Source organism: Sinocyclocheilus grahami, unplaced genomic scaffold (genome assembly GCF_001515645.1).
Source record: "Sinocyclocheilus grahami isolate Dianchi unplaced genomic scaffold, SAMN03320097.WGS_v1.1 scaffold321.1, whole genome shotgun sequence".
NCBI lineage: Eukaryota > Metazoa > Chordata > Actinopteri > Cypriniformes > Cyprinidae > Sinocyclocheilus > Sinocyclocheilus grahami.
Genome location: NW_015505500.1, coordinates 165,300 through 189,717, shown reverse-complemented (window position 1 = coordinate 189,717; position 24,418 = coordinate 165,300). Strand labels below are relative to the sequence as shown.

The following is a 24,418-nucleotide window of genomic DNA, read 5'->3' as shown; positions in this document are numbered from 1 at the left end:
GAAAAAAAACTGTTAATAGGTTAACAGTAAGTTCCCGTACTATATACAGGGAAAAACTGTAAAATATCTAACCAGACATTTCATGTAATTTTACAGTAAAATGCTGTTAATTTGACAGTTTTTAGAAGTAAAAATAACAAATCAATGTATAATTTACAGTCAAAAACTGTAAACTGATATACCCAGAATTCCCTTGCATGGCACTCCACATTTTAAAGTATTTTGTTTAAATCATCGTGTTTTTTAATAGTTTTTGTTATTAGTTATGTATATGTGTTTTTTTTATTGTAGTCTGTATAAGAATTACACTTTAAATACTTTGGGACATACATTTCAAACCACATTACATTTTTGGTGTTGTTGTTATTTTGTTTTTGAAGATGAAAGGTTTTATTTTTCACTAAAATGGTATTGTTGATAATACAATTAGGGAAACTATATTAAAACTATATTAAATTAGACAAATGCAAAACAGAAGCATTTACACAAGTGGGTACACGATATGAAATGGGGGGGTGGGGTGGGGGTGGTAATAGGTCTGGAGGTATAAACTGAACATATGCATTTTCTTTTTTCATATGCATCTTTTTCTTCTTTTTGTTTTAACCATTTTTGCCATTCAAAAGTTTGGGGTTAATAAAATCTTTCATGTTAGTGAAATAAGTCTTATAGTAACCAAGGCTGAATTTATGTGGTCAAGTATGCATTAAAACAGTAATACTGTGAAATATTGTAAGAATTGGAAATTACTGTTTTCTAGATTTATATATTTTATTATTTATTTTTATATGTTTAATAATTAATTTTATTCCTGTGATGGCAAAGCTGAATTTTCAGCATCATTGCTCCAGTCTTACGTCTCACATGATCCTTCAGAAATCATTCTAATATGCTGATTTGCTGCTGAAGAAACATCATTATCCATGTTGAAAACAGTTGTGCTGCTTAATTTTTTTCAGGATTCAGAATTGATTTAAAATATACATTTATTTGTAACATTATACATGACTTTTCATTCAAAAAACCTGACCCAAACTTCTGAACAGTAGTGGAAATAAATAAAGAGAGAATATCATAAGTAGGCATCAGTGATAAATAAATAATACTCTTTTCGCTTACCAAGTTTAAGAAGACGGAGATGAAGTTTCGCCCACTCAGTGAGGGCTCCAGGGAGATGTGTATAACAGGTTTTCTCTAACCTTCCGCTTCATATTGAAGAGGTAGCTTCTGAAACAAAACAAAGATTATGACATTATCAGTGTGTATACTCCTACCAGTTTTCAGCCTTGACATCTGGAATTGGAAGATTTAGTCAGAATATGTTCGAATTGGTTTCGTATGCAAGTTTATATGACATGCATTATATGATAGCTCGTTTTATATATTGTACTTTACATCTTTACATCTCTGCACTACTCCAATCTGAATATTGAAAACATTTGTTTTCAAAAATGTTTCCTGAACAAACTCCATTGCTCACCTGTCTGTCCTGCCCCAAGCTCAAGCCACTGGTTGCGAGTTGGGTGTATGTAGCTTTGAAAAGTGATTTTTAGATTTAAAATTAATACACCTTAATTCCGCCTATTTCTAAAATAATTGTAGGTAACACTTTACTTGAAGGGGTGTGCATAAGACTGACATGACACCTTCATAATCATGGCATGACACATGTCATGAATATGAAGGAGGTTTTATGCATGTTTATGACAACTGTCATTAAGTGTCATTCACTCAGTTATGTCATTTTTAATGCAAATATGACATTATTTGACCTAACCCTAACCTAACCCTATCCTTACCCTTACCACTTACCATAGCCCATAACAAAGACATCTCAAACAATGTCATCTTTGCATTAAAAATTACATAACTGAGCAAATGACACTTAATGACAGTTGTCATAAACATGCATAAAACCTCCTTCATATTCATGACATGTGTCATGCCATGATTATGAAGGTGTCATGTCAGTCTTATGCACACCCCTTCAAGTAAAGTGTAACCTAATTGTATTCTCCATACTGTACTTCAGTTTTGACTATTGGAAGAATACATTACTGAAGAAACATCCTATTCGTGGTAAAGGTAATGGTAGTTGTTACTTATGACTTTTTATGACCATTGAGAGTTGTGGAGAATTTAAAACGTGAGAGAATCGTAAGACAAATTAAAACACTGTGCAGTAGTATATAGAGTGCTGCAGGGATGACATTTTTGTAGACCAAAACCCAAAAACGAGTTTGCATTTTAGCACTTCTGGTTCCACTGTCCTGAAGTAAATGTTTTTTTTAATGGTTAAATGCCTGAAATAAGGTCTGTGTTTAACATAAGCTCAAGACATTTTAATGTTTTATTGGCTAAATGGGCTACACAGGTTGTCAGACATTAAATGTCATCATGCCAAACTGGTAAACTCATCTACTCACTAGTCCACTTCTACACTCTCACTGTGTTTATAGTCCCACTCCTTCAAACTATTCTAACTCAAACTTTCAGAGAAAAGAGTTGTTGGATACTTGAAGGTGATTATGTTGTAGTCATGTGACCATGGTGTAGTTCTGTAGTTTAACTTCTGTCTATTGTATTTGTATGCTTCATTATTCATAAAAGTTGTGTTCATTTGTGAAGATTATCATGAATAACCAAACATGAAGAATCAAACTTTTTTTGGTCACAGAGCTTATTTTCTGCAATAATCCAAAAACCAATTGTAAAACTCTGTTGGGTTGTTGTCAAGAGAACCATGGTAATGCTCACTTCCTGATTGGTCTACAAAAATACATAATCACGGCAGCACTCGAATGGATGGAAAACAAGTAAAGATCTGACCGTAGATGCAGAAAGAGCAGCCTTTCGGGAAGTCGGACACAAGCAGTGCCCAGCAGAAATGTGGACCACTGCGAATGACACTTAATGACAGTTGTCATAAACATGCATAAAAACCCTTCATATTCATGACATGTGTCATGTCATGATTATGTAGGTGTCATGTCATGATTATGAAGGTGTCATGTCAGTCTTATGCACACCCCTTCAAGTAAAGTGTAACCTAATTGTATTCTCCATACTGTACTTCAGTTTTGACTATTGGAAGAATACATTACTGAAGAAACATCCTATTCGTGGTAAAGGTAATGGTAGTTGTTACTTATGACTTTTTATGACCATTGAGAGTGTGCTGACCAGCTGCATCACTGTCTGGTATGGGAACTGCAGTGCTGCTGACCGCAAGACCCTACAGTGGACACAGCCGCAAAGATCATCGGTGCCCCTCTCCCTTCCATCCTGGGCATTTTCACTATACACAGTGCACTATACACTGTTTACCCTGAAATACCTCTTTTGCACAATGTCATGTACAGTATTTATGTAAAGTACTTGTATAGTTTGTCTTAGATTGTGTAAGTATAGTCAACTATTATAGTATATACAGTATATGTATAGTTAGATTACAGCTTTCAGTAGGTTAGCTATGTACTGTATAGGTTCAAAATTGTTTCTTACTTCAATTGTTGTATGTTTATATTTGTGTTTAATGATCTAGCACCGTGGTCCTGCGAGATACAACATTTCATTCCACTGTATGTCCACTCGTAGCAGAATGACAATAAAGCTTTACTTGACCTATGTTAATATGTGTGAGATTACGTGAGTAAAGTGCATTATGTGTTCTTGGCAGTAGACACAACATTTGACTTTATCTACACTTTCAAAGATAATACTGGCTGTCAGCATGATTGGAGTTTATACAATGGATTGTATGAACTCTAATCATGCTGACAGCATATATAAATCTTGGACCTTTTATCTATTACAAAATAATTTAACATTAAAAATCAAACAATTTCATGCTACATAAACTACATTTCAGTTAATGAAGACTATATCAGAATCTTTAAATAAAAAAATAGTCTTTTTTAAAAACATTGGAGCTTTTTATTGATAATTTCATAGTTGCAACAACTAAATGAGATACACTGCAGTAACCAAACACTGGCTATACAATGATGCAACAAAGATCTACTGTATTACTGTAGCCAGTATACTCAAAAACACTTGGAATCAACAATAAATACATTTACAAAACCTTGTTTTTCTAAATATATGAATCTGACCTTTGCAAAATGCATAAAGCAGTAGTAAATAAACATTATAGATTTGTCATCAACCATTCAAACAACTTGTATATTTGTGCAAACAAATATACTGAAACACTGAGGAATTTCACTCAGAACTCAGTATTAGGGGGTTAAAGGGACAGGGTGAGTAGTTGATTTTCAGCTTCAACACTTTCATCACTCATGTTATTCCGAGTTTGGTCAAAATAAACTCTGCAACATCAATTTCAAGAGCTAAGTCTTTCACATGGAGGGGAAACATCCCTGTCAGGTGGCCCTCGTGAATATGCGTGATCCCAGCATCCATACCCACTCTGGCATGCACTGCACCAGTCGAAACTAGAAAAAGAAAAGCATAGAAATACTAAACACACACATACCTTGTTTTATTTATTTAAAAAAAAAAGTTGTCTACAATGATTGATTGGCGACCTGTATGGTGTGAGGCCAGTATCCCGTGGTTCGGTGAGAGATGCCTAGAGTTGAAAGAGTATGGCTGGCATACACTCGTGGGCTTGGTACCAGCCAGCCAACAGGAATGTAACCTTCAGATCCTTGAGATGAGACTCTAAAAGGCAGCAAACTCTGCACAAAGACTCCTCGATGACCATATTCATAGTGCAGAGAGCGACTGAAGTTATCAAGAAAAGCCTGTGGAGAATTTAAAACGTGAGAGAATCATAAGACAAATTAAAACACTGTGCAGTAGTATATAGAGTGCTGCAGGGATGACATTTTTGTAGACCAAAACCCAAAAACGAGTTTGCATTTTAGCACTTCTGGTTCCACTGTCCTGAAGTAAATGTTTTTTTTAATGGTTAAATGCCTGAAATAAGGTCTGTGTTTAACATAAGCTCAAGACATTTTAATGTTTTATTGGCTAAATGGGCTACACAGGTTGTCAGACATTAAATGTCATCATGCCAAACTGGTAAACTCATCTACTCACTAGTCCACTTTTACACTCTCACTGTGTTTATAGTCCCACTCCTTCAAACTATTCTAACTCAAACTTTCAGAGAAAAGAGTTGTTGGATACTTGAAGGTGATTATGTTGTAGTCATGTGACCATGGTGTAGTTCTGTAGTTTAACTTCTGTCTATTGTATTTGTATGCTTCATTATTCATAAAAGTTGTGTTCATTTGTGAAGATTATCATGAATAACCAAACATGAAGAATCAAACTTTTTTTGGTCACAGAGCTTATTTTCTGCAATAATCCAAAAACCAATTGTAAAACTCTGTTGGGTTGTTGTCAAGAGAACCATGGTAATGCTCACTTCCTGATTGGTCTACAAAAATACATAATCACGGCAGCACTCGAATGGATGGAAAACAAGTAAAGATCTGACCGTAGATGCAGAAAGAGCAGCCTTTCGGGAAGTCGGACACAAGCAGTGCCCAGCAGAAATGTGGACCACTGCTCCTTTTCCCCTGTCCACCATTTTGGGCAGTGCCAGACGGGTGACAAGAGTGGCAGCTACTATATTTCTATTGATAGTGTCCCACACTACAGATTCAGAGAGGTCCATAAAGCCTTGAGAGAGGTCCAGAGACCCATCCATACTGTTAACAATGAATCCAATATCTTTACCGCTGATGGCATCTTTAATAGGTTTGCAGGCTGAGGGGCCCTGACTGAAATCAGCTTCAATTAAAATGGCCTCTACCCCATAAGTGTCTGAAATGGCTTTGGCAGTGTCAGCTAAGTTACTGATGTCACTGCTGATCAGAATCACACAGATGCCATGCCTTGCCAGTTCCTCTGCATATGCTTTTGCTATTGCCTCTGAAGCACCTATTGGAAAAAGGAAAAGGGGTCATTTTTGTCCATTTAAGTTTGGTAAATATCAGTATGCAGTATTATAACACTACAGTTCAATGCATGGCTAAGATCAGTGGTTCCCAACACTGGTCCTGGAGGCACCCCAACACTGCACATTTTGCATGTCTCCTTTCTCTGACACACCAGTACAGTTTCAGGTCTTGGAGTCTCTACCAATGAGCCGATGACCTGAATGAGGTGTGTTTGATTAAGGAGACATGCAAAACGTGCAGTGTTGGGGTGCCTCCAGGACCAGGGTTGGGAACCACTGGCTTAGATAATCAAACATGATGATTATTCGCTTTTAAACCTACCACATATAAGAGCCCATTGTCCATACTGCTGCCTAAGATCTCTATGGGACACAAGACGAGGAATAAAGTGAAGCCTTATCAGACTATAGCAGTCCCTCATAAATATCACAGCCTTGCTGGCTGTGTAACACGCACCCACGAGCGCCAGCGTTTCCATATAACAACTGCACGATCTGGCAATTTCTCTATACAAAAGCTGGAAGCTGTCAACAGCGGCCATTATAAGCTGAAATCCGAAGTATATTCAACGAATTAGTTTGCTCTCAACTAGCTTGACTACGTTTGTTAGTTAATACGAGTACTATTTCACCAGATTCTCCTCTTCGGTTTTTGTCACCTCGTGAATCAGGAAACCCGGAACATTTAAAAGTCACGTGATAAACTCGCGTCACGTGATCAACACTGGCGTCTTCAGTCAGCGTCAAACACATGCAAACATCACCTTTATTCGTGTTTCTGCGGTTTTATCGTGTTTATTTGTGCAGTATTCGCTAACGCGAACGTTTAGACAGCGGATATATTCATACGGTTGTGCGGCGAAGGTTATTTTTTGCAAATAACGGGTGTTTTATTGCGGATGATTCGGCTCAGCTGGGCTTGTTTCTATAGAAACGGGTAGTGCTAACGGATGCTAAGCTGATTTATACACAGCTCTGTGCTTTATGAAACGACTGATTATGAAAGATTTTAATGGTATGGGAGCGACGTAACTCTGATCTGTTTGGACATGATGTGAAATTATTGCAGGTAATGTTTAAAACTGTGTGAGCTGTATGTGTAATGTACATATTTGTTAATGAGAAAATATAACACTTGAATTCTGAACGTCTCGAGTTTAAGTACTTACATAATATTTAATGACATGTCGGGATGGGATATGATGTAGCCTAAATGTTATTATTAGTGTATCCATGTTTAATATTTTAGGGATGTTAGTTAGCCTTGTGTATAATGTAACGTTAGATCAAATTTGAGCACACTTGACATGATTCTATGTTTCTTATGATTTGGAAATGGCTCTAAAGTTTAGTTTTATAGACAAATACAATTTGTGGCACTGGCTACATATTAATTTCATTTTTTAAATGTATTGTTTGTTTTATTGTATAATGGATTGAGTCGGATGCTGAAGGAAAAGCAGCAAACAAGTGTCCAGCATACATTGAAACTCTTTCAAAATCATTCCAGGAATCTAAACGTTGTGGGAATGTATACCGCATAGACTGTCTATACTTCCCACCATTGTTACTACAGGTCAAACACACCTTACTTAGCACCTTGTTTCTCTAAGTAGGAGACCCCCTGTAGAGAAGAGCTGATCACACCCCTGAGAAGCGATGTCTCAGTTCTCCAGCGAGGATGAGGCAGAGCTCCAGAGCCTGCTGCGAGAGCTCCTAAAAAGTGTCAAAGACAGAATCTCAGGAGCACCATCGGTAGAATGTGCTGAGGAGATTTTGCTTCATTTGGAGGAAACGGACAAGAACTTTCACAAGTGAGAGACCTTTCTCTTCCAGTACATGTTAAGCCTGATTGTGATTACTGTTTGTTTGATCTATTTTCATGCCTTCCCTCTGTTTTTCAGCTATGAGTTTGTGAAGTATCTGCGGGCGTATGTAGAGAGCAGTTTGGGAACTGTTATTGAAGAAGAGACTGAGAATTTCACCAAGGGTGACGGTCATGCTATTGGGCCAGGACAGGACACCCTGGTCCACGCTGTAACGAAGAGGACTAGGGAGTCCGCACAGTATGTGTTTTTATGATTCCTGTTACCAAGTGTTTCTTTTTATAAGATGCTTTTGTGGATGTTTGCTCACTGCATGATGCAAACATATCTGAATCAATGCAATGGAGAAAGTAAATATTTTCAGGAATCTTTTGAAAATGAAATTAATGATGTAATGCAATGATGTAAGTGAAAGTACCGTGTGTTTTCCCGATGTAACTAATAAGATGTTTTATTAAACGCTTCACTTTCTCATTGCATGATGCAAAAATATCAGCACAAATGTAATTTTGAAAGTAGTTTGGTATGGAATATTTTCGGGGGAAATTCAATTGCAGCAGCTGTTTTCACATTCATTTTCTCCATAATATACATTGCAAAATACAATACAGTTAGGGGTAGGTAAGATTAAAATTTTTTTTTTGAAGTTTCTTGTGCTCGCCAATCATATATATATATATATATATATATTAAAATGTAATTTATTCCTGTAATGGTACATCTGAATTTTCAGCATCATTACTCCTGTCTTCAGTGCCACATGATCCTTCAGAAATCATTGTAATATGCTGATTTACATTTAAAAAATTTTTTTAAATTATTATTAAATTTGAAAACAGTCCCGATGTAACTAATAAGATGTTTTATTAAACGCTTCACTTTCTCATTGCATGATGCAAAAATATCAGCACAAATGTAATTTTGAAAGTAGTTTGGTATGGAATATTTTCGGGGGAAATTCAATTGCAGCAGCTGTTTTCACATTCATTTTCTCCATAATATACATTGCAAAATACAATACAGTTAGGGGTAGGTAAGATTAAAATTTTTTTTTTGAAGTTTCTTGTGCTCGCCAATCATTTATTTAATAATAAAAAAGTAGTCTGCACCAATAGCCTCGTGGGCAGCACGACGACATATAGCGCTGAGGCGTCCCGCGTTCGAGTCACAGCTTGTGGACCTTTGCCGATCCTGTCCCCCTCTCTCTCCCCCACTTCGCTTCCTGTCAGTGAGTACTGTCCTATCATAATAAAGGCAAAATGCCCAAAAAGTAATATTTTGTGCTGCTTAAAGGGATAGTTCACCCAAAAATGAAAATTCTGTCATCAATTACTCATCCTCATGTCGTTTCAAACCCGTAAGACCTTCGTTCATCTTCGGAAACACAAAATAAGATATTTTTGATGGAATTTGAGAGCTGTCAACCTGCATAGACAGCAACGCAACTGAAATGTTCCCAAGTCCAGAAACGTAGCGAGGAGATCTGTAAAATAATCCATGTGACATCAGTGGTTCATCTGCAATTATACGAAGCTACGAGAATGCTTTTTGTGCTCAAAAGAAGAAAAAAAAATGACTTTATTCAACAATTCGTCTCCTCCGCATCTCCCTGGTGCCATTTTGGGGAATATCCGCTGGACGTAAACAACGTATGTTGTTCTGTGTCAGCTGCGTCACGCCGGATCTGTTTCCTATGTTGTTGTGATTTGATCTGAACTGAAACAGTGTAACAAGTGAAAGTTGTAAAGACAGATTTTTACTTAAGTATGAATGAATGAATGAATGATGCTTTTATATAGCGCTTTATTGTGTATTGCTGTACACCCAAAGCGCTTTACAATCATGTTGGGGGGGTCTCTCCGTGCAGCATCCACCTGGATGATGCGACGGCAACCACAGTACAACAGCGCCAGTGCGCTCACCACACACCAGCTACAGGTGGAGAGGAGAGAGAGTCATAGAGCCAATCAAGTGGATGGGGCTTATTAGGAGGCCATGATTGACAAGGGCCAGTGTCGGCAATTTGGCCAGGTCACTGTTGTTACACCCCTACTCTTTACGAGAAGTGCCATGGGATTTTTAGTGACCACAGAGAGTCAGGACCTCGGTTTAACGTCTCATCCAAAAGATGGTGCTTTTTGACAGTATAGTGTCCCCATAACTATACTGGGGCATTAGGACCCACACAGACCACAAGGTGAGCACCCCCTGCTGGCCTCACTAACACCTCTTCCAACAGCTACCTAGTTTTCCCAAGAGGTCTCCCATCCAGGTACTACCCAGGCTCAGCCCTGCTTAGCTTCAGTGGGCAACCAGTCTTGGGCTGCAGGGTGATATGGCAGTATATAAGTCAAAGTACAGAAGTACTTGCTTTGAAGTACTTAAGTACCAAAAGTAAATTTCTTTTTTTATGTCAATGCACTGTTTTATTATTGCGGTATGTAATACTTGCAATGCCTCTGAAACAACTTGCAATGCATTACCGACTGAATACACTGACTAGTTTGTAGTATCTTTGGAATGAAGAGCTTTTAGAATGTTAAAAACCTATAGAAATGAAACGAGTGATCTCACTTATCTACCTATAACCATTCGTCCACATTTGAACTGAGTGGACAGTGAAATTGCTGTAAAAACAGACTGATAAGGAAAAAATCAAACTTGCTTTAAAAGCCAGCAACACAACAGTAGCTGTATAAGTCACGTTTTAGAGAAGACAAAAATCACCCACTGACTTTCAAAGCTGCTACATAGTAATGACTTTCTACTTCGAGGACCTTGATAGAAATCTAGTGGAGTGAAAAGTATGCTATTTGTCTTTCAAATGTAGTGAAGTTAAAGTCATAAGTCTCCAGAAAAAAAATACTCAAATAAAGTACAGATACTTAAAAAGTGAACTTAAGTACAATACTCAAGTAAATGTACTGCGTTACTGTCCGCCTCTTGATTATGGTAATATCAGTGATTCATGGGAGTGATTTCTGTTTTTATTGTTTCAGCAATATCTCCGAATATGGGTAGTTTAGTACATCATATGTGCTTTTTTTTTTAAATTCTGTAGGTATAAACAGATGATGCAGACTCTGAAACAGACCATGATGGTGGTTGTGGAATCACTGATCAATAAATTTGAGGAAGATCAGCTGAAGAAAGAGGAAATGGACAGGAAGAGCCAACATGAGCAGTCAAGCAGTCATTACACTGACAACTGCTCTGACAGTGACTCTTCATTCAATCAGGTTGTTGTTGTATAAGTTCAGATAAGTTACAGAGGCTCCTATTGTTTCTTGGACAAGCATATCATTGTGGTTATCTCAGCCTTTCTCATTCTATGACTGTACATTCATACCATAGACTGAATCACTAACTGATTTCTTTGATTTCAACACGTAGAGCTATGCATTTATCAAGCATGAACAACTTCAAGTCATCGCTGAGAAGCTTGACCCCGGTAGACCACGAGAGGTAAAAACTCCTCTGATACACCCACTTCCCATAGTTTCAATTGTAGAAAGAGAGAACTGTCATTCTGATCCAGAGATGAAGTGGTCATCCTGATCTGTTTAATTGCAGGTTCGCTTGGAAGCTTTGCAGTCGTTGTGCTATGCCCCTCCCTCTGATGTCCTGAGCTGTGAAAACTGGACTGGCCTGCGCCGAAACCTCTCTGCTGCGCTCACTGACCCTGACCATGAGCTCAGCGTAAGATATAAGTGCTAAATAAGCACTGACCTTAGCCATGGCCTCAACAGCAAAATAGTTTCCTTCGCTGCTTAATGTGGAAATACAAGGGCCAACATTTTCAAGCAGTTTACAGAAAAGAGGTGTCATGTGAAATGGGAGGCCATGACCTGTTTCACTAACAGTTTTGAATCGCACAGTATGTGGGAGTTTATTATATGTATCGTGAACCAGGATTGTTATAATCAACTAAAACTTAAAACATTTAAAAAATCATTACTTGAAATAAAACAATTAACTGAAGTAAAATAAAACGTATTAAAAAACGTAAACGTTTTATTTTAGTTTAAATTACTGTACTTCACTCACTAAAACTAAAAGTGAAATATAAACTATATAAATCTTATTAATAATATAAACTATAATAGAAAGAAATAACAAATGAGAAAAACACTTAAAACGTAATAAAAATATATATAAAAATAACAACAAATTCAGAATATTAATAAAAGCATAGTATCACAATGATACTAAAATAACACTGCTTTTAACATGTTTTGCTTTGACAGGATAAAGTCCTTCAGTTTTTTGCAAAAACATTTTCATCTTCTCCATTAAATGTGACTAAGGATATCTACAGTACCATAGGTAATAGCTTAAGCTTATTTTAGCAGTATGAAGTGTATTTTAATATTCAGTATATACGTGAATGTCATTCCATCAGTTCATTTTCATGAAGTGTCAACATCTCTCCAGCGAAAAACTTGGAGGCTCATTTCCTCTACCATAAGTTGAGTTTTCCCAGCGGCTCTACAAGTATTGATGCGAACCGACCAGATATGGCCCGTCTCCTCAAACAAGTATGTGGCATTTCCTTCCTCCTATGAATGAAGATAAATAAAGTTTAGCTGACTTGGATAAGAATATGAATAAAGTTTCGCTTGCTTGTATAAAGATGAGTTTCTTTCTTTCTGGTCATTCTAGATGAGATTAATGAATGACTTTCAGAAGGAAGTAACAACATTTTGGATACGACATCCTGAGAAGTGAGCTTTCACATTTCAAACACATTTCCCAAATATTGTATGCTATATCTTGATTGTGTCAGATTGGCTTGAATATAAATGAATTTTCCCCCTGTGCTCTAGGTACATGGAGGAAATCATTGAGAACACCCTCTCTCTTCTCGCTCTGCATTCTGAACAGGGCATGAGCAGTCCCGGCTCAGAAAAATCCCTAGAGCCTATACACTTAATCTCTCTGCTAGATATCAAAGCCACCTGGTTTAAGAAATGGATGGTGAGCCAAGGTTTTATAAAAGAATAAACAAAACCAAAAAAAAGTATTTTTTAAATTTTATCTTTACTTTCCAGTAAAAAAAGGAACATGTCTTGAATATATCTTGAGTTGATTTTTCTTATAATAATAATAATAATAACTACATTAATCATAATGTTTTGTTTATTGTAAGCACACACTTAATTTGTGTTCTGTGATTATAAATGCTGCACATGTTTTAAATTTAGGAAGGGTAATTATTGCATGACAATTTTATCGTTATAGTTTGGATTTTTAAAACTTTGAGTATAGTTATTGTTCTTGGTATGAACAGATCTTTTACACTTAAAACAGGAAAACATTCAGTTCAGTATACTCTGAAATTCAGTTTTGCTTCTCAAGTTAATGCATCTTCTTTTCAGGATGTTTAGGTATGTTTCCTGGAAAATGACAAATACTGATTAAGAAAATGTGTTTTTAAATTTATACAGTATGTAATACTGTTAAAAATGATGTCAAAATATTGTCTTCTAGCATGGCTACTACAGCAGAACTGTTGTCTTAAGACTTCTTGAGAGGAAATACAAGTCTTTGGTGAGTTATACCATGCCGTTTTAGTATGTAAAACAGTATTTATTTTACTGTTTTTTACTAGTATTTTTTACAGACATTTCAAAAATATTATGCTACATTGTTGTCACATGATTTTATGAGCATGTTTTTAATGGTGTACATCTAAAATATGCATACGGAGCACAGTATTCATGCTGTACATTGTAGAAATTGTTGGATATTTTGTAGTATGATAATATTCTATTCCAAACATGATCAACATTCACTGGCTAGTTTAAATGAAATGGGTAAAATCTACAGTTTTTTTCAGTGCTAATAATAGAATGTATTCAAGTCATTAATGATGGATTTTATGGATCCTTTTCCCCAGATTGTTAATGCTCTGCAGCAGTGCATTTATTACTTCGATTCCTGTGATTCAGTTAGAGAAGAAACTTTGGAAATTATCCACAGCCTTGAACATCAGCAGATTGGTACGACTGAACTTTTGCCCACAATGTGCACATCTAGTATCATACTTGATCTGACAGCTGGCTTATGTTTTCCCCTGTATGCTGCTACAGACTGTCCTCTCATGGGCAACTAGCTAGATTATCATTGCCAGAGGTAATTCCAAGGGTTTGTGGATCGTGAAGAGCTTTATCAGAATTCTGATTCTGTATTGTAGTTGGAAGACTCGCATGGAAAAAAACACCAAAACATGCACACAGTGTTGACTTGATCTTCTACTGTATTCACAAGCCATAGTGACCAGTCTTTCAAACCACCCACAGCTGTAAAACATTCATAACACATCAGCGGTATTCAAAAGATGCTTATCTAGTTTCTGTGATCAGGGTCAGTTTATGTTTGTTTAACAGAATAGTCACTTTGGTTACTCGTATAGTATTACAACAGATTTCAGATGTCATATTTCAGTGGAATCAATCTACCTTATCTTTAAAAGGTCAAAACACTTGTAAAATCTCTAACTGGTGAATATCATAGAAACATACAGTTGACATTTAAAAAAAAAAGAAAAGGAAAAAAGATGATGCTTGAAATATGTTTTTTTAATTGTATTCCATCATTTTCATGGCAATTCAGCACATTTCCATCCACAAATTCTCAGTAGTTTAACGTTTACAGACATTTTACTGCTACTTATAAATAAATTTACATTTATTTCTATTATTCATAATGAGGATTCTGATTAGATGATTGCAGTTTATTTATTTTAATCAGCATAAATTAAATGAGGTATAACACCATATATCGATACTCAAAATGAATAATAAATGCTATCATAATACAGCATTACTTTTTTGCATTATGGGAATCATTGGAGGAAATGCACTTAATTTGTCATGAGAATTATTTAAAAAAAATTTTTATTAAAATAATATTTATTGTCATGTTTTTCTATATAAAATATTATTTATTTGGTTTATGAATTTGAAGCGGTATATAATTTCTTTCTTTCTTCTGATTATGGAACCCAGAAAATAATCCTAACCACTTTCTTCTCTAATGCTTTTTAAATATTCAACCTTTCTGCACTCAGGTTTTTTAAAGATTTTAATTTGTTTTTCAGTGCTAATTTAGAAACAGGAGGTCACATGCAAATGACTGAATCCATTTAGCGCATGCTCTACGAATGAGATGTTCTTGTGTTTTGCCCCTCAGGCCCTGCTCGGAGAACTCTCTACACTTCTAAAGAGCTGGAGTTTGTTTACTTCGTTCACTCGCTGTGTGTGCTCGGGAGGCTTGTGATGTACACTAATGGAAGGAAACTTTTTCCCATTAAAGTGAAGAAGCGGAGAGGTAGGTTTAGAGGGGAGGAAACAAACCTAGGTTGTGGATAATGTTTGAGAAGAACAAGTCTGACTCACTAAACTATCTCTACATTTGTCGCCTGTTTCAGATCCAGTAACTTTGACCGACTTGGTTGTGATTCTGATTAGTATCATGTACCAACACCCAAAACCATCCTGCGGTGAGATGACACATGCAGGTGCGTCATAAGAGTACTAGAGTGATCAACTCTGATCGACTCTAGCTCAGAAACTCAACCACACCTGTGTCTTAAAGTCTAAGCATGTGATTTTTATGACTTTTTATGTAGATGTTAGTGCTAATATGCATGTGCCAAATCATCAGTCTCACAGTGACATTACTGTATTAGTGCCAGGATAAGCTTCTATTATATCTTCTTCTGGTTAATGAAGTACTACTTTGGAAAAATAAATGACTCAGTCTTATCAAGAAAACTTAGTTACAGTATATTATTATGTGGGACTGATTATTAATTAGGATGTTTATTTTCACCAAAAATGAAAAATCTATCGTTTACTCAATCTCGTGTCATTCCAAACCTATATGACTTTCTGTCTAGCATGGAACACAAAATGAAAAGTGCATTTTTGAAGAATATCCATGTCCCTTTTAATGTTTGAAACCTTCAATCCCCATCTATTGTAATTGCGTCGAAAACATTGACCCTCAGATTATTCAACATTTCTCATTTTGGGTTCCACAGTGGAAAGAAAGTCTTACAAATTTGGTGCATATGATGACAGAATTCTCATTTTCAGGTGAAACAGGCTTTAACCAGGTAGCATAAAGCACAAATCACATCTTGAAACACATAAACATTTTTTTTTTTAAAAGAGGTAGGCTAGATTTTCCTTTTTTTTTTTTTTTTGTCCTCATTGGGCAGTTCGTGCTGCACTTTAAATCATTCATTAACTGAGCTCTGCAGTAACACTCAAGGCCGATAACAACCAAGGTGTCCTGAAGCTCCTAACAAGTTATCACAGAGGTTTGTTTGTGTGTGTGTATTCTCTAGACTCCCTGTCCCCCACTAATCTTGTGATGGAGGTGTTAAGGACCCTGTGTGACCGCACTGAGTGTGCTGTGGAGTGTCTCTACCAAATCCCTGTTATAGAAACTCTGCTGGCTCCTGTTATCACCCTGCTCAAAGGAAAGCTGGTCAGCACAACGTGAACACTCCCATCAGCACGTAATCAAAAGTCTAGACATGATTATGAAATCATTCTAAACTTGGCCCTATTCTACAATTTTATAATTTTACTTTTTTCATTGAATTGATATGAAAAACTAAACTAAACTAAATGCTAACACGGGAGGAATTTATGTTAATGTGACATCAATTCCATTGAATTGTATTAATTTATTTTAACATTAAAACATTTCATTCAGTATATGCATATTAGGGTGCAGCTATAACATTTATTTTTATTTTTGATAGTCTTTACATTAGATCAATTCAATGCATCCTTGTTGAATTTCTTTAAAAAAATAGAACAAAACAAATCAAACTGATCCTAAACATTTGAACATTAGTCTACATGTACATTATTTCATATATTATTTATATTGTAAAATAGGACATGATGGATTCTATACTAACTTTGTGACAGCACATATAAGAAAGGAACTGATGCAATTTCCATGACGTATCTTCAAGGAAAACATAAACAGAATATTTTTTACAGTTATGGCACTACAGAAGAAGCCTGTTAATTTAAATCTTGAAATAAAACAGTAGCCTTCTATATAACATCTCATCAGAGACCTCATCTGCAGCCTTTTATATGCATTATACTGTTCACCCCAAGCATTTTCAATTTGTCTTTTGTTGCAGCCCAAATTAAATTCCCTAGAAAGTGCCTTGACTCACATAGCAGACACGCTGGCGAGGATCGCTACCACTGAACGAGGTTTATCACTCCTGCTTTATGACAGAAATCTCGTCTCGGCCGAGGGTGAAAGGTAAGTAAATCTAATTTTGCTCTCAGGTTACATTCATTATTTCTTCTTCCTGCTAGTGTCATCTTGAGCTAGTCGGCACTTGTGCCATATATATCATCAGCATGCATAGATGAAAGAATGAGTTTCTTAATAAAAGAAAGGAACCTTTGACACCTGTGTCTTCAGTGAGATGAGTTGTAGCATACTTTGTGAAAGTAACAAAATGTTAACGTGAATAGAATAGCCCAGGTTGTCAACGACTACAGTTGTACCACCATTAATTTGGCCATACCAATCCAGCAGTTAAAAGTGCAGTTTAAAAATATTCAGAGGTCCAAGTACTTTAATATGGTATTATATTACTGCGTTGTAATATGTTGTTATTTCCACAGTATTTCAGCAGCACACGTGGTGGTACAGTTTACCCAGAGGCTGTTGGCAAAAGAGCTGCATGTGTTCAGCGAGCTAGAGATTCCTCCTGCCGTGAGCGGGGCCTTCATCTTTGTCTGTCGGCAGATGTACAACACCTGCGAGGGGCTGCAAGTTCTACGGCCATACAGCCTGCACGAGTGCATCGCTAAAGCCTGGAGAACGGTGACCTTTATACACACTAGCCTCACTAATTCAGTTATTACCAGTTTACTCTTTAGTTGACCGTTTATTCCAGACTTACAATACAGTAACAACAGAGGTTGACCCTTTCAACCTTTCAATTAAAATGGAGTGTTCAGTCATGCCCTTGTGGGCTTTAATAGTAATAATAATTTTATATAAGCCAGAATTTCATCATATTTAGTCTTTTGATAGTCTGTGGTTGTATGAGTGTTATGAGGTCAGTGGCACAAAATGTTGGTAACTTTAATAAGCAATCCTTTAACCATAAAGTAACTTGTGTAGTCTGTCATCGATGATGTCATGTTTATCACTGACTGGAACACATCATTGACTGAATTGTCTGATTAATTTTTGTCTGGGAATCTGGCCACTCCCTGTCTCATATTGACAAATACACTGCTGTTCAAAAGTTTTCATAAGATTTTATAAAATTATTTTAAAAGTCTGTTATGTTCACCAAGGCTGCATTTATTAAATCAAAAATACAGTAAAAACAGTAATATTGTGAATTATAATTATTATTAATTTAATTCTTTATTTATTCCTTTGATGGCAAAGCTTAATTTTCAGCATCATTACTCCACTATTCAGTATCACACGATCTTTCAGAAATCCTTCTAATATGCTGATTTGGTGCTCAGGAAACATGATTATTAGGTTCAAAACAGTTGTGCTTAATTTTTTTTTTGTGGAAACAAAAATAAATACTAAATAAATTGTTCAAAATAACAGCATTTATTTGAAATAGAAATCTTTTGTAGCATTATAAGTGCCTTTACTGTCACTTTTGACAAATATAATGTATGCTTTTTGAATATGAAATCTTTCTTTCTTTCTTTCAAAAAAATACAAAATAAATAAATAATAATGGAATAATGGAAAAAATTTAAATAAGCAAAAACTTGCTGACCCCAAACTTTTAAGCAGTAGTGTATCTTTTGGCATAGATTCAGCTTAAAAGCTTAACTTAATTTGTGTTAAAAGAAAGTTTTCACATTTTTTTGTTTATTTGTATTTCCTAGTAAAATTTCACTAAAACATGCTTAGTGAGATACTTTAACAAAACATGAAATTCTTATCATTATCTTATAATTATTATCAGTCATCTCACAGCCAAAATAAAGCCTCCATTTTTTTAACTTAGTCTGGACAGCAGCTTTACAGCCTACAGTGTATGTTCCCCAAGCTAAACAGTATTCATTTTGGAAGAACGGCTGAACATCCGTTCTGTGGGCTGTGTGAAGAGGATTTGTAGAATACAGAAGAGCGCAGTAAAGAGCTGCTCCGTCAATAATGAAACCTCCCGGGGTTCCCCTGCCTTCATAAGGGCGAGTTGGAGCGGGTTGAGGAATCAACATTGCATTCAACGTGTCGTCTCATTATTTAGGCGTAGGGTTTAAATGCCGTGTAGCAGTCCAGCCTGACAGTGAATTCTCTTCCCCCGCAGACAAGCTCCGTGTCCGAGAGAGTTCCCACTCCTGTTCCTGGAGCTCCCCCAGTGATCACTTCCCAGGAGCTGCAGAGCGTGTGAGTATGCCTCCATCACGCCTCCAGTGTTCTCTTGTTCCTACACAAGCTGTTTGTTTCTGTGCTAAACTTGAGCTTGGCCTGCCAGTGCTGTTTTGTGGAAATAAATCAACAAGAACAAGAAATAATTAGCATTCTTGCTGAATCTTTTGTCTTGGTTCTGCAGGGTGGCCTGGGAAGAGATGCTGTTGGACAATCTGCTGAATTTTGCTGCCACACCAAAAGGACTGCTGCTCCTCCAACAGACTGGAGCCATCAATGAGTGTGTCGCCTACATGTTCTCAAGATTCACCAAAAAACTACAGGTATTAAAATCAGATGCCACTTTCAAAAGTGCTTTATTCTGATATTAATATTAGTGGCTAGTGATACTTGCAGTAAAGGGATAGTCCACCGAAAAAGACAATTCTGGGATCATTTACTCACCCTCAAGTCACTCAGTTTCTTCTAAAAGAAGATATTTTAAAGATTGTTAGTAATCAAACAGTATCATTTCCCATTGACTTTCATTTTATGAACAAATGCATTGGAAGTCAATTTGGAACCAAAATTGGTTACCAACATTCTACAAGATGTCTTCCAAAAAATTCGTGATAACAATAAATATTTTTGTTTATCTATATTTTGCTGTTGGATCTGATAATGACCATGTAACCTCAGTATGGTGGTCAACATATTGTTTTATCATATAATATATGTAGCAACACCTCAAAGTGCCCTAGTATAGTGGTAATGAGTTTTAAATGTGCAAGCATTACTTATATTCTCATTTGGAAAATAAAAATTAATTTAATTTTTTATAAACGATTTGTAGCATGCAGTTGTTTTTATTGCTTGTGTCTACTCAGTTGTCATGGAGCACAAGAAATGTTATATTTATTTGAGAAGTTATTACATATTTCCAGACTCGGAAAGGTAACCTATTACTGTGTATTTTCTCCATTCTATCTTTAATCTCAGGTCAGCAGGTGTGAGAAGTTTGGTTACGGTGTGATGGTGACCCAGGTGGCTGCTACAGCCCCAGGCATCGCGGCCTTGCAAAGCTCAGGTAGCTAGAAGACTTATTTATGACCAATTTAATGTACGTCTTGAGAGTTAAGAGCAGCATCTTCTATATTATCTCCTCATAGCTTCAGACAGCAAAGGTCATGTTAAAAATGTATTGTACATTGTTAGTGTTTCTGCAATCATTACATTTCCTGTTACTATATTGATTTAGGGCTTGTACATGAAGGTAATTACTGAGACAGCGTTGCTCAATATAGGGGCTAATGTTTTAACATGGAAACTAGGATTTGAGGCTGTTAAACTTTGAGTGGATTTACAGGATTTGTCCAGACGATTGTGGTGGAGCTGTGGTCAGTCTTGGAGTGTGGTCGAGAGGATGCAAGGGTGGTCCATCCAAAATCTACTCCAATGGACCCTATCGACAGGAGCTGCCTCAAGGTTATGACTCACCCATCATTTACCTTGCAATAAATATTCAGTAATGCTTTGCTGTTTACAGTTATTTAGAAGCAAAAGCTACGCTTCATTGAGATTTTATGGATTTAGATAAGGCTTCGATTTCCAATTTCCACAGTGTGCCTGTAAAAGCTACACTGAGTAATTCCATGAATAAATGATTTTAGCAGAAGTGCACACAATCAACCACCGACCACTTGAAAGTCAACATGAAATTACAAGTTATTACATTTTAATAAAAGGTTAAAAGCCTTAAAAAACAAAAAAATGAAATGCCTCTTACATTATTTGGCCGAAAATATAAATAATATATATTTTTAGAATGGCTATTTTCAAAGTTATTTCTTTTGTAAAAAAAAAATATATATATATATATATATATATCAATCTGAGGTGTCTATGAGTGAACTGTAGTGATTTTTCTGTGTGGGTAATATGTTTTAGAATGGTTTGATGAGTTATCTCTTTGATTAAAAATATAAATCTAAAGTGGCTATGAGTGAACTGTAGTGATTTTTGTGTGTGTGCGCAGTCCTTCCTCTCTCTAGTGAATCTGCTTTCTTCACCTCAAGCTGTGTGGGAGCTGCTGGGACATCGAGCGCTTCCTAACAAGACCGAGTACAATCTGAGAGAGATGGCCACATCAGGTTTAGTGAGTACAATAGACTGGACAGTCTGCGTCTCAAACCCATACTGGCCTATACATGTCTAGTCTCAACCCACAATCATGAACCGTCCACAGTCTGTTCACTGACCTTGATGTATTGAGTGATTTCTCAATACAAACGGACTAAAGGTAGAAAGTTATCTATGAAGAGTATATACACTACAATTCAAAAATGTTTTTATTCAGAATACAGTGGATACTTTTATTTAGCAAGAATGCATTAAATTTATCAAAAGTGACAGTAAAGACTTTTGTATGGTTACAATAAAATCTGCTTCCAATAAATCCTATTCTTTTGAACTTTCTATTCATCAAAGAATCTACAAAAAAATATTAAGCAGCACAACTGTTTTCAAGTGTAATTATAAAAACGAAATGTTTCTTAAGCACCAAATCAGCATGTTAGAATGATTTCTAAAGGATCATGTGGCACTGAAGAATGGAATAATGGCAGCTAAAATTCAGCTTTGCCATTACAAGAATAAGTCATGTTTTAAAATATATTAATATATGGGATGTATATATGTAATGAATGTGATGTTTAAGCTCAGATTTTCTTTATTTGCAGTTCTAATCATGATCGTTTGAGGGCAGATTTTGACCGATGATGTACTGCACATCCCAGCTGTGGTCTTTGTTACAATTATTTTGAAATCATGCATTTTTGATAATCGCTCACTCACTCACTCACTCTTCCCGTCAGGATCTGATGGACCGCCTTATCATTATTAACTCTGACGCAAAGATTCACTCCCTTTTCAACTATGAGCAGTCCCACACGTTTGGCCTAAGGTAAGATCAATAGTTCAGTCCTCTCTACCAGTAAATGGACAGGAAGGGCACAGAACCGATAGAGGGTCCTTATAGAGCTTTATTATCTGATTAGCCTTTTTTCTCCAGTCATTCTTCTCTGGAGATCAATGGCTGATTGATTCAGCCCTTTGTGTTCTCTGTGCTATGATTATCCTGAATTAATGCCAGACAGGGTGATACCAGGATATGAATAAGTTCTCAGGCTCTCAAAGGAAGTAGAATTGAAAGACTGGTGTAATCTACCTACTCATTTAAAAGGAGCACTTTTGAGGCATTCGGTCAACATATATCAAGGAATTACCATAGTTTAAAAATAAATTCTGTTTTTATAAGAAACAGAATGGGGTTAGCTCTTTAGATCACTTACCGCAGGCTGAGATCACATTTACATAGATAAATAGTGCTGCGGCGATTATTTCCCCTACCAGTGGTATTTATATTAAAAAGGATTATGTCAATATTATCGTTATGAGTATAACATACCATAGCCCTCCACATTTCATAAAGAGCCTTTTTTTAGAAACCTGAATCTAGGTCTCTAAAAATAAATATTATTTGAGTATTAAGAACAAGATAGTAATAAAAATAATGTATTAATATTACCATGAACAGCCCAACAATATAATTTATTAAATGATAGCACCTGAATTGTATACAGCCTCTCTGTTTTGCTGATTTACTATGTGTTCAGATCCTGTTGTTTTTGAAAAACTCAACAGACGTTCAGTGGTTTCATGCTGGTTTCACATGAAAAACACGTTGTGGTCAGCGCAAACCATGTTTACGCTCTCAGCAAGTGAGCTTATTAATTTTATCGTGTTTTATTTTGTCTTGTGTAGTTTTATTGATGCTTTTCATGGATGAGGAGATGCCAAAGCAACCTGCCAATGTTGGCATCTGCCTAATTAGGCTAGTGCCAAAATACTGTAGAGGTCAATTCGATGTATGGCCTTTGACAGCAGAAGTTATTATTTGTGTTCAGCCCTTGTTTTTGCCTGTTGAGAACCACTAAGGTGGAGTACGAGAGTTTTTTTTTTCAATCTCAGAAGATTAGGTTATTACGGAAGTTCTAAGCGGCCATGCATTATTATTTTTTTCCTTCTTGTTTTCTCGTTATAACGACTTAATTTTCACGTGATCTCGACAGGTTTTTTTTTTTTTTACAATGATTGTTTGATCTACTGTTGTTGTAGTAACAAACTCAACTTTGACACGCATCTGATGGACAGATAAACCATGTGCTCTTACTGTAGCCTATGTCGTGGATATTTCAGCAAATTTTGCTTCGCCTAGTAATAACATCTACAATACAAAAATAAATGCTGATCAATCACGGTTGATATTTCCAGAGACAGTACGCTAAACATTTTGTTTGTGTAATTAACATGTTTAAGGTCAAAGCAACACCGCAAACACAGGTGGAGTGCCTTCAGGATGCAGAACTATTCTAAAATCTTTTAGAGCTGCTTGGATTCAACTCATTCAATTAGTAGTCATTATATGCTGTGACTGATATCATGTGCGTTACAAGCTTCTGTTTGAAAAGAGCGTTCATGTGTAGGCCTATGTGTATATGTGTGTGTTTGTGTCGTTTCCACAAAGAAATGTAGAGAAAACAAAAGATTACAACACTGCAGAACATCACTGAATTAAATTAGCCTATACACTTTACATATAAATCACATTTCTTATCAATATACATTTAATGATTAACGATAAAGATTAATAATAAGGAAAAGAGGCACATTACAAATAGCCTACGTCGTTGAAGCCTGTCCTACTGTAGATAAACAGAACATCCCCGCTTATTAACTAACAATCATGTACCTCAAAGAAGCACAAACAAAGATATAGGTGCAAGCAATACAGTAACGTCAACCTTGGTTTTAATAAGCAGTTATTTTATGACACAGAACGCATTGGTGAAACTAATGCATCTAGCAAGAACATGCATCTATTGATTCAAGCATTTTACATTTATGAATGAATTAAATGTCAGTAATGAACAATACTGCACAAATTATAGCGATCACGAGGAAAGTCCATTCTATCCCAAACGCGTACAGTAAAGTGGATATAGCCTACAACACCCCATCAGTTATATTCAGGTAAATAGTGCCACCTGTTGGCGCAGTTTTGTAATTTGGAGAACAACTTTTGTTATGTCGAGATCACGAGAAAATTAAGTCGTTATAACGAGAAAACAACTCTCGTTATGTCGAGATCACGAGAAAATTAAGTCGTTATAACGAGAAAACAACTCTCGTTATGTCGAGATCACGAGAAAAT

The 24,418-nt window shown here is 36.1% G+C and overlaps 2 protein-coding genes across 2 annotated transcripts in view; one reads left to right on the top strand and one right to left on the bottom strand.

The window, feature by feature from the left end:
• Window positions 1-3,932: 3,932 nt before the first annotated feature.
• Window positions 3,933-6,494, bottom strand: LOC107602185 (inactive hydroxysteroid dehydrogenase-like protein 1). Its single transcript, XM_016294613.1, has 4 exons — window positions 6,258-6,494; window positions 5,471-5,916; window positions 4,551-4,769; window positions 3,933-4,457 (listed from the first exon to the last, which is right to left on the bottom strand). Exons 1-4 carry the CDS (start codon window positions 6,475-6,477, stop codon window positions 4,386-4,388), a joined length of 957 nt encoding a protein of 318 aa, XP_016150099.1. The 5' UTR covers window positions 6,478-6,494; the 3' UTR covers window positions 3,933-4,385.
• A 143-nt stretch (window positions 6,495-6,637) lies between these two features.
• Window positions 6,638-24,418, top strand: part of LOC107602184 (protein broad-minded) — a 52,960-nt gene continuing 35,179 nt past the window's right edge. Inside the window, exons 1-23 of the mRNA XM_016294612.1 lie at window positions 6,638-7,004; window positions 7,552-7,749; window positions 7,840-8,001; window positions 10,823-11,000; window positions 11,155-11,226; window positions 11,335-11,460; window positions 12,009-12,087; window positions 12,196-12,299; window positions 12,424-12,485; window positions 12,588-12,738; window positions 13,252-13,311; window positions 13,661-13,763; window positions 14,956-15,093; window positions 15,194-15,283; window positions 16,118-16,260; window positions 16,937-17,064; window positions 17,436-17,637; window positions 19,106-19,185; window positions 19,352-19,490; window positions 20,146-20,233; window positions 20,513-20,631; window positions 21,182-21,301; window positions 22,020-22,108. Of these exons, the coding sequence (XP_016150098.1) occupies window positions 7,595-7,749; window positions 7,840-8,001; window positions 10,823-11,000; window positions 11,155-11,226; window positions 11,335-11,460; window positions 12,009-12,087; window positions 12,196-12,299; window positions 12,424-12,485; window positions 12,588-12,738; window positions 13,252-13,311; window positions 13,661-13,763; window positions 14,956-15,093; window positions 15,194-15,283; window positions 16,118-16,260; window positions 16,937-17,064; window positions 17,436-17,637; window positions 19,106-19,185; window positions 19,352-19,490; window positions 20,146-20,233; window positions 20,513-20,631; window positions 21,182-21,301; window positions 22,020-22,108 (2,588 nt within the window). The 5' untranslated portion in view covers window positions 6,638-7,004; window positions 7,552-7,594. The remainder of the gene's footprint in view (window positions 7,005-7,551; window positions 7,750-7,839; window positions 8,002-10,822; window positions 11,001-11,154; window positions 11,227-11,334; window positions 11,461-12,008; window positions 12,088-12,195; window positions 12,300-12,423; window positions 12,486-12,587; window positions 12,739-13,251; window positions 13,312-13,660; window positions 13,764-14,955; window positions 15,094-15,193; window positions 15,284-16,117; window positions 16,261-16,936; window positions 17,065-17,435; window positions 17,638-19,105; window positions 19,186-19,351; window positions 19,491-20,145; window positions 20,234-20,512; window positions 20,632-21,181; window positions 21,302-22,019; window positions 22,109-24,418) is intronic.